Source organism: Falco punctatus (assembly GCF_963210335.1).
Source record: "Falco punctatus genome assembly, chromosome: 5".
Classification (NCBI taxonomy): domain Eukaryota; kingdom Metazoa; phylum Chordata; class Aves; order Falconiformes; family Falconidae; genus Falco; species Falco punctatus.
In genome coordinates, this window is record NC_137584.1 from 73,742,862 (window position 1) to 73,753,309 (window position 10,448).

General features: G+C 55.1%; 1 protein-coding gene across 1 annotated transcript in view; it reads right to left on the reverse strand.

The window, feature by feature from the left end:
• The window catches only part of SELENOI (selenoprotein I), a 30,318-nt gene extending 23,030 nt beyond the window's left edge, over positions 1-7,288 (reverse strand). Inside the window, exon 1 of the mRNA XM_080388310.1 lies at positions 7,128-7,288. Coding sequence (XP_080244436.1) covers positions 7,128-7,175 — 48 coding nt within the window. The 5' untranslated portion in view covers positions 7,176-7,288. The remainder of the gene's footprint in view (positions 1-7,127) is intronic.
• Positions 7,289-10,448: the final 3,160 nt, after the last annotated feature.

Here is a 10,448-nt window from a genome sequence, read left to right on the forward strand (position 1 = left end):
ATGATTGAAATATGGGAAATATCTTCCATGGACAGGGTCTGCTCAGCACACTGCACATGGATTGGAGGCCCAATTGACGCTACACCGCCTGGGGGGTCCCACCATCTAAAAGGAATGCAAAATTATCTATATTACTCTCTCCTTATAGTGTTAGCTCTAATAAACAGCATTTTAAATGGCACCTTACAGAGTTCAAGTGCCTTTCTTACTGGAATAACAGACCAGCACTCCTGGTACAGTCTTTGCTAGGTATGAAACCACCACAGGGTTTCCATGCTCTCAGCCACACAGCTATGCTCAGTAACAGATGCCTTCACCATCAGGAACACATGGCTGGAGAAGAGCCCTTCTTTCCCAAGACAAGAGATGTCACCCGTTGCTGCTGCAGCCATCTTGTAATGCCTGCTCTGGGCAGCTCTATGCTGGGTGCCTCAGTAGGAGTGCAAGGCTGGGACCTTCTGAGATAACTGCCCTCTGGGCTGGGAGAATGGAACCAGCTCACTGTATGTCACCAGCCAAACCCACAGCAAGGTGCAGGCTGCTGCAAAGAGAAGCTGGGATGAGCAGCTAGTCGGGACACTTTTTCTAGCACGTGAGCACAGCTGGCTGCTCGCAAACCTCAGCCCAGCAAGCATGTGGCAGCAGACACCAAGAGGACTTCATTTTACTGCCCACACAGGCAGGACAAAGAACCTCTTCACAAGAGCCACCAGCAAGTGGGCTGCCACCAGCCTCCCCTGTGCCGCTGCCAGCTGTGTTACCCACAGGCTGCCATTACCAGCTCCTCCTTGGCAGCAAGGGCACAGAAATGGAAGGATTTTAAGGTGCAGTAGTTTTGCTACAAAAAGACACTTCCCAAGCCCCAATTCACTTCCCTCTTACTGAACTCACACTTTCTCTCAAAGCTTCTGGGGTGAGGCACCCGTCTGTCCCACCTTTGGACCCAAACACGACATGTCATTGCTTTCCCTCTCATGTCCATGTGTAAGGAGCAGCACTTCCATGTCCTCCTTTGCTGGCTTTTCCCCCAAACGATTAATCCTGAGGATAACATGCACCCTTAAGGAAAGCCCAAGGTCCAGACGGCATCACAACAGAGGCTCACACCTGCACTTCCACTCAGCTCATGTAGTGAGGAAAACACACTAGCAGAGATGACTTACACAGCCAGAGCCTCACACAGAGCACTCGTCACTTGAGTACTTTCCCTGCTCCTGTGTGAGCTGGATGAAATAGCCGCACAGCCACCACACATCAGACAGTAAGACATGCCCCAGGAATAGTCATCAGCAACTCCATCACACCAGAAGACACCAGTACAACGAAGGATCCCACAGGGTAGAGCTGAACACAACAGAATCACAAGCAGCTCAGACAACACTGGGCAAGGAAAGGCTACAGAAAATGCAGGGCACGTGACTGGAATACAGAAAGACAGCGACAAACCATCGAAGCCATCTGTAACTAACAGAATGCTGAAGTTGCAGTGCTTTCACTTTCCACAGCTGCTTTTAGCACTGTGGCAGCTGCCAATGCAGCCACCTGACCCGCTGAAATGAGCCATTAACAGTCACAACGCTACAGAAAGCAACATGAAGCTCATCAAGACACACAAGCAGAAGTACTACAAGTGCTGTACGCAAAGCATAAAGCCATCCTTCCCGTCTCCACTGCGCTGGCAATGCTGCAACTCACACGCTGCATCCAGCTCTGGGCTTCACACGCAGGAAAGGCAGAGACAACCTGCACAAGGGAGAGCTGTCTGGGTTTCTCTGTGAAAACAGGACTCAGAGGCAGTCTGGAGGGAAGAAAGGGCCAGGTCTTTCTCCTAGAGAAAGCAAAGTAGGAGCAGACACCTCTGTGAATGTTCCAGATGGTCTCATTTTCCCTCTCACTGTAAATTTATAGGAGGAGGTTGCTCAGAAGCCTGCCAGAAAGCGATTTGCAGACAGGTTTTTAAGAAGCAGATCATGACCTCTGGCATCCAACTGCAAGGTTTACACACCAAAATAACAGTGCCCGGCTGCATCTTTCTTGGCAGAGGACATTCTATACTTAACTGTAACGGAGCATCTGGTTTTGGCAGAGGACACTCAACGCTAACAACAGCAGAGTGTCTGGTTTGTTTTTCTTCAGAAGACTGACACATGCATCCTGCTCTACAGCCTCAAAACAAACCTTTTATTTTTGATATCAAGACCTCCGCCCTGCTAGAAGCATTGATCATCTGCACTAGGCTGACAAGCCAGAGGAAGTGCTGGAGCAGACACAGAATTTGTCCGGCTCTCCCAACAGCCACGTAGAGCACCCCCTTGGGAGAAGCCTTGCACACTGCTGCCAGGCAAGGCTGTAACACATTAAATACAAACGACGTTCTAGCAGAGAAACCTTTCCTTCCTATTTTAGGTTAACTTAACTTAAACTGTCTCCAAAGGTACACCCGCTATACCCAAATCACACAGTCTCCTATTGAAGAACTGTTAGAGGTACAATTAAAAACTCTGAGAGCACTGAACTTTTCACTGCACAGCTTCCTCAGGTGGCGGAGCTCTTCGGTGCCCCTTCAAGAGCAGCTAAAGGATGGTTCCCCCTGCACCCCTACCACCCATGGCACCAAGCCAGGCTCTGACAGAAGGAGCATACACCTACCTCTCCCCCAGCCAGGAGAAATGTGCACGCTGCAAAGCTAAAACCATCTGGACTCCTGACTCGCACTTCCCATATGTGCTCCTGGCAGCAACGGGAGGAGCAAACCAGCCAGGGCTGCAGAAAGCTGTGGATCATCTTGCATGAAGCTCTTGCGCTCCTGCTGTATCAGCTCCAGGGACACCATCTCCTCTCCAAGGACATCTTCCTTCCCTTGGACACACATTGCCTCCTCCACACACACACACACACACACACCCCACCCCACATCTGTTTGCTCTTCTCCAAATCTATCATGCACAGGCTGCAGAGCTTCTGCCAGGCATAGCTTAAAGGCTGAAGCAGAGTCAAAGGCTGCAGAGCTGTTTGCAGTAGGAACTTGAAGAGTCTTCCTGCAGCGGGTTTGGTTCTGACCACACATCCCCTTTATGGCTGGTCCTGCCTAAGAGCAATCGCTGGTCCTAGCTGCCTTCCAGCTATCCTGGCTTCAGGTACGTATTCAAGTTACGTAACACAAGCCACCTTCTCAGGTGACCTGCTGTGCTGCTGCCACACACTGACCTCTTCCACTAAGGTTAAAAACACAGGCCCACTTTGGGGATGAGGCAGAGAAAACAGGTCAGCAACAGCTAAATTACTCTCCCGTTATTTTGCGTTGCCATACATACACATCCCATATGCTCCTTCTTGCTCTGAATTTGGGATGACAGTTTATGCTGCTATAGAAGTTTTCTGGGCAAAATCAGTTAGTCAAACCCAGAACAACCGGCTTTTCATCATCACAGAAGTGAGGGACCTAGAGTCGCACCCTCAAGGCAAGGAAAGGGCAGAGCACAACAAGCCTCAATGCCTAAAGCAAGGCTGGAATATGTGACTTAGTATCAGAGATTTGTGCCTGGATCAACCACTTTCTCAAGGCTAAAATAGCAAAGAAAAACAAGCTCCCCAAGCAAACAAGACATGTAGGAAAGGAGTGCTACAGGGAGACCCGACTTCATTACCTCCTACAGAATTGCTTTTCCTCAAAACACCTTATTGCCATCCCCAGCAAAGCGCTTTCACCTGCAGGTGCTCACACTGCTAGCACTGCACAGCTCTGATGAGTACACAACGATGAGGCATCAGCAAAGGGCAGAAATGATGCTCTTTGAGTGCCAGGTGAGAACCTGCCCACTCTTATCAAAGTCCCTGTTGACGCAGTAAAACCACAATCTCTCAAGCAAAGCTACTTCTGCCAGTAAGAACACACTCCTGACCTCGGGGCATATGCAGCTTTATTGGCCTCTGCCTCTTGGTTCAACTGTGCCAGGCTGGTACAGGGAGTGGTACCTCTATCAGAAACCTGCTTACACAATTCAGCCCTATGCCATCTGAAACCAAGGCCAGTAAACACAACACCAGAGTGTAACTGGTGACAGTAAGTAGCCAATGCTGCTCATGCTGTGCTTTATGGGCTAGATGGGATCTACCTCTTCACCCTGCTCTGCATTCAGGGTTCTGTTCATAGATTTAACTGCAACACTCCCATCAGAAGCACCTGCTACATAAACAAGAAGGTTGCTGCAGTCATCTGGACCCTTCAAAGTTCCAACTGCCAGCACCAACTGTAGAGGGTGGAGACCCCCTTCTCACAGCACAGGTACTGAAAGGGAAGGCAGCAATACCACAAACCCCTCCAGGCACTACTGGAAACAGGCTGAAGACACAAGCGTCTCCCTCTTTAGTCTCTTCCTCTTTGCAGCAGAGGGTACAAAGGTGATTAGGGGACTGGAGCATCTCCCTGGTGAGGAAAGGCTGTGGGAGCTGGGGCTGTTCAGCCTGGGCAGGAGAAGGCTGAGAGGGGACCTGAGCGATGCACACAGGTACCTTAAGGGCCAGTGTCAGGGGGCCGGGGCCGGGCTCTTGTCGGCGGTGCCCAGCGACAGGACAAGGGGCAATGGGCACAAACTGCAGCACAGGGAGCTCCGTGGGGAGAGCAGGAAAAACTTCTTTCCCTTGAGGGTGACAGAGCATGGGGACAGGCTGCCCAGAGAGGCTGTGCAGTCTCCTTCTCTGGGGACTTCCAGAACCCACCTGGACATGATCCTGTGCAGCTGCTGTAAGAGAGCCTGCTTGAGCAGGGGGTGGGCTCCAGGGGTCCCTTCCAAACCTGACCATTCTGTGATTCTTCAAGCAAAATCATTGTCTTTGCACGAGTAAAATTATTCACTTTGGAAGGTCTGGCTCAAAGCTGAGTGCATTTCGCTTACCTTCTTCCAATAACCACACAAACCCGCTATCTTTCACTGCCTTTTTAAACACACTTAAAAGTTTACTGATGAATCCCCATATAATCAATCTTCCACAGGGAACCCCATACAACCGGTCACTTGGTCAAACTTGCTCTACCAAGTCCATTTAACTCCACCTCATAAGCTCTGAGTGTGCAAAAGGAAAGCATGAGCAAGCCCTGACCACTCCTGCCCCCACAGACTGCTCCAGGAGAAGCTTTGCTCCCTCAATGCGTCAGACTTGTTGCAACTGTCCTGCATGCTTAAATGACACCCCATAAAATACCCTGGGTGGATGACTGCAACATGGCCCAATGCAATGGATCCTAGAACAAGAGCAAAGCAAAGAAGATGAAGTGAAACATTTTAGCTTCACGGTGTGGGAGAAGAAAAAATATGGCAAACACCCTCCCTTCCACATAAACATGCAATCCAGCGTTGCCCTGTGTTCAGGATGCCACATACTTTGGCCCAAAATCAGTCCCTAGGGATTTAAGCTGCCACAGCAGAGCCTGTTGGCATTTACAGCAGCTTCCTTCAAAGGCTTCCAGTGCTTTGAACAAGAGGCAGATTGGCACACTCACACGAGGAGACAGGGATGAGGTCTGGCACATTTCTGTGGGTCTGACTGTGCAGAAAGCAGCCACCCAGCAGGAGCAACATGGTCCTGCCCTGGGGGAGCATAGGGGGTGGTCCTGTGCTGGCCCTGCTCCCACCGCAATGCTATCCCACACACACACAGAGCTCCTTCCTGCACCCACAGAGTGCCTGGCAGTGCCCCTCACTTGCAGGAACAGACTGGGGGCACATGCACTGAATGTGATCACACTGCACTCGGTAACATCGTACTGTGCTGTACTTACAACACAAAGGTGTGTCCCCATGCCAGGAGTGTGGCCTGAGGAGTACAGTCAGTGTGCGATGACACTGACACTGCCCCGTGCTCTGCTGTCCCCACTACACAGCACACAGCCTGCACACACACCCCGGGGGCAAACAGCCTGGGGGTGCCCACCTGGCATGCTGACAGGCTCGCACTGCTGCTGGACATCATACCCCGCAGCATCGCACACGGCATCCTTGACCCCACTGTGAAACAGGCCGCAGTGTCCAATTTGCAGGCAAACACCCCTTGACTCACTGCAGGGTACACTACGGCCCCTCTGTCCCCTCCTGCGAGAACAAGGTGCCACACCTTCACACAGTCACACTGTGATCGCAAGGGTCCTCATGGTGTCCAAGCCTGCCCCCCCCCCCACCTCCGTGAAACAGCTTTGGGGGGACGGAAGAGGGGAAAAGCATTTCATTACACCACACTGCACTGGCCCCCACCGCACAGCTCTCCGCACGGCCCACCTGGGGAACAGTGCGTGGGGCAGGCCCTGCACCCAGCACCCACCAGGCTGCCCCACATCTCACCGCACCCCATGGTGGGACAGTGGTGGTGGGACACACACGCTTCATATAACCACCCTTCCAATGCATGGCACCCCCACCCCATGGAGCTCCGCGCTGCGGGGCCAGGGCCTGCTGCAGCCCCTGCCTCCCACCCACGGCACAGGGCTCCACTGCAGCTTCCCCCCCCCGCAACCCCGGGTCTCACTGCAGCTCCCCCCCCCACCCCCAACCCCCGGTCTTACTGCAGCTCCCCGCTCCCCCCGCCCCCCCCAGTCCCGGGTCTCACTGCAGCTCCCCCCCCCCCAACCCCGGGTCTCACTGCAGCTCCCAACCCCGGGTCTCACTGCAGCTCCCAACCTCCCCCCCAACCCCGGGTCTCACTGCAGCTCCCCGCCCCACCCCCAACCCCGGGTCTCACTGCAGCTCCCCGCCCCCCAACCCCGGGTCTCACTGCAGCTCCCCGCCCCACCCCCACCCCCGGGTCTCACTGCAGCTCCCCTCCATCCCCCAACCCCGGGTCTCACTGCAGCTCCCCTCCCCCAGCCCAGGATCCCGCCGCCCCTTCCGCCTCCCAAACCCCGGGGTCCCGCAGCACCTCCCGCCGCCCACGGCACCGGGTCTCGTGGCACACACACCCCGAGCACTGGGCCCCACCGCAGCCCCCCCACCGCCCTCCCACCGGGCACCCCCGAGCGCCCCCGCCCGGGCCCGGCGGCCCCCTCAGACACCCCCGGCCCGGAGCCAGGCCCCGCGGCGCGATCCGAGCCCCTCGCCGCCGCCCCAACCCCCGCACCCCACTCGAGGCGCCGTTACCTTGTACTTGCCGAAGCCCGCCAGCTGCTCGGCGGTCACGTACTCCATGGCGGCCCCGCTGCCCGGCCTTGCCGCCCGGTGCCGGTGCCGCCGCCCGCCCAGGCCCCGCCGGCCGCCGTAGCCCGCCTCCCGCCGCCGCAACGGCCCACCCGGCGTGGTCGTGACGTCACGGCGCCCCGCCCACCGCGCGTTGGGCGCGGGGCCGGCTGAGGGCGGGCGCTCCCTGCCGGGCGGGAGGGCGCCAGGCTCTGAGCGGAGCGGGCGGCCTGTGCTAAGGGGCCGGCTCTAAAAAGCGATTTATTTTCTTTTGGCGGGGGGAATAAAGACCTGGGGGGATCCCGTACGGGTGGGCCCCGCCGCCAGCGCCGGGCAGGGCGAGCCAGGCCTGTTTCGGGCGCCTTTGCGCGGCGGGAGGCCGTGAGGAGGCCGGTCCTGCTCGGGGAGGCGAGGGGGCTGTTCCCCGCCCGGGTGAGGCCGGGCCCGCGGCCGGCACGGCGGCCAGCCTGGCTGTGCCCGGGGGCTGCCCGCCCCTCCGTCCGACGGCTACGGGCTCGGACGAGGTGTCTGATTCAAAAGAAACCCCTCCTGGGGGGAAGGGGCAGGGGCCTTGCCGAGGGGACAGGTGGCGGGCCGTGGCAGTGCTGAGTTAACGGTGGGCCTCCGTGGTCTTAAAGGGTCTTTTCCAACCGAAATGATTCTATGGTTCATCTTCCCCCGTGCACCTCGTCCCCCGTCGCAGTTCAATGGGGAATTCTGGGGTTTACAAGTTCCACCAAGTGGAGAGAAAAGCATTAACGTTTTCAGTTTCCCACCTCGCAGGAACATCTGCTCGGTCCCAGCCCTGCTTGTTCGGCTTGTGCGTTTTGCTGCACTTTTTTCGTTTTTCCTTTAAAGGAAAGTGAAAGAGAAAGGTGGACCCAAGGAACCAGAGCAGGGCCTTCCCAATGCAGTTTGGATGGCAGGCATCCCAGGCCAGGACCAGCCAGAGAACCTCAGGAGCACGTAGGGCAGAGCTGGGGTGAGGGGAACCTATGGGCAGTGTGTATATTTGGGATCCCATGGGATGGGGGGGGGGGGGGCACACACACAGGGAGGGGGATTGGGACAGATAAAGCAAGGAGGTGGAGAAGAATATAAAGCAAGGAAGGGGAGAAGAGAAAGTGAAAGCAAAGTTGGTGCACTCAGGCTTCCCCATCTCCACTTTCAGCACTGTCCAGGCCTTTTCCCAGCCTGCCACCCCAGCCCCATCACCTGCCTTCTCCAGCCCCCATCTTTCCCACTGTATGCATCAGGCAGACCCCCACTGGACAGCTCCTTGCCAGCTTTACATTCACATCCCAACAGCATCAGGTCTTTTGCATTCCCTAACGACTTCTTTTGAGCGAGTCAGTGTCACCAAGAACCTTAGTTACAAACCTTGCATGCAGGGAGAGATCCTGCATCCCTGTGTCACTTTGAAGGCATATTTGCATTCCTCCCCACAGCAATGTCTGCGAGGAAGGACAGCTCAGGTGATCCTTCTGAGGGAGATGTGGGCCAGGATGGACTGGCAGAGACACTGGAAGGTGTGAGCCTCTGCATAGAGTACTGGCTCCCTGAACTGGCTGGAGGAGGAGCTGGGAGAAGATGAATCTTCATCTGAAAGGTGAAGATTACCTAAAGCTTGCAAGCAGTGCACAGCACACATGGGAGAAAATGTGAATTCGCATGCACGCCCCACACACATTTAGTGTGGGGGATACAGACACTCACTCCCTGCCCAGCAGCCAGGGAGCCAGCTGTGGGCTGCACCCCACAGACCTGCCTCAACTGCCAGTGCTCAGTCCTTCACTTACCTCATACCCACCAGTCCCCCCAGGTCATTTGTTTTCAGGACACACACACCATTCCCACCCCAGTGGCTGTAGGTTAAAGACTCCCACTTGTTCCACTAGCTGGCATTGAGACCCTCACTGTCACTCCAGTAGCTGCACTGGGACGCCTCTCACTCCCATAGCTGACACCATGGGCCAGAGGTACCTATATCTCAGTCTGACCCCAGTAGCTGGCCAAATCCACTCACACACACAGGTCTCACCAATAATGGGCACTGAGTCATTGCAGTGCATGCTCACACCAGTGAGGTTTGGTTCCTGTCATTATCTCCATGTCTGTTTTGTCAGGTCTGTGTCTTGGTATATTTTGGGTTTGATTCCCCTTTTTCCCTGTAATTTCCCAGCTGACCAACTCCCCGATCAGGTAACCTCACTGGCATAAACCTTCTTGTGCTCTCACTCATCAGTTAGTGTGACTGACCAGGCTTGGATCCTACCGCCACCTCCTTTATCATTTGTCAGTCAGATTTGTTTAACTGGATGTTCTTGTTTATGGCTTCCTCCCCTTCTTATTATCCCTTGAGACACTGAAGAAGGTCCTTGACCAGACAGCCTGAAAGGAGCAGATGCTGGCCTTCCACACACCCTTCCACAGACCATCACGCAGTTGCCACCTGCCCACCTTCACAAGCACAAACACTGAAGTAACACACACCTGTGGCTCACCCGAAAATAAAGGACACAGAGACCCGTCCAGTCCAACTCGACCAGTTTATTAGCAAAGACTACAAGGGATTAGACTGAATCACCACTTTAGCCAGCTGTCCAGGAGGGCCTTGTCCTTGGATGTCCAGAGGTGTATCAGGAACTGCGCAGCAAAAACCATGAACCCCCTCACTGGTGCAGACCCAGCTGGTTACATATTCTCCAGTCCACGGCCCCATTGCCACTGGCCTGTCTTGACAGCATGAACACTTAACATCACACACTGCCTATAGCTGCTGAGGGAGCTGCAAAGAGACATAATTCTCGACATTGTTAATACAAAGGCTTTTGGATTAACAGCTAAGCAAATGGCAAGAGCATTTGTAATTGTGGCTAAGAGCTGGAGGAAAGTTCGCCAGGCCATGCACCTGTGTAGGAATGGCTTAGCTAAATGTATGAGAATAAACCTCATAGACACAGAGTTAAACCACCACCTAAATCAGGGGCCCTCAAACTTTTTAAACAGGGGGCCGGCACGATGTGGGTGAAGTGGCAGGCAGTCATCTGCGGCTGCTTGGTTTCCCCCCCAACCCCCGTCGGGGGGGTGGGGGGGAGGGGGCGGGGGAGTTCTGTAAATGGGTGGGGGGGTGGGGGGGTGGGGGGGTTCTGTAAATACCGGGGGCCAGATTGAGGACCCTGGGGGGCCGTATCCAGCCCGCGGGCCGTAGTTTGAGGACCCCTGACTGAAACCCACAGAGGCTGTTGTGTTCACTGCTTAAATAACATCAGAGACAGAACAGCA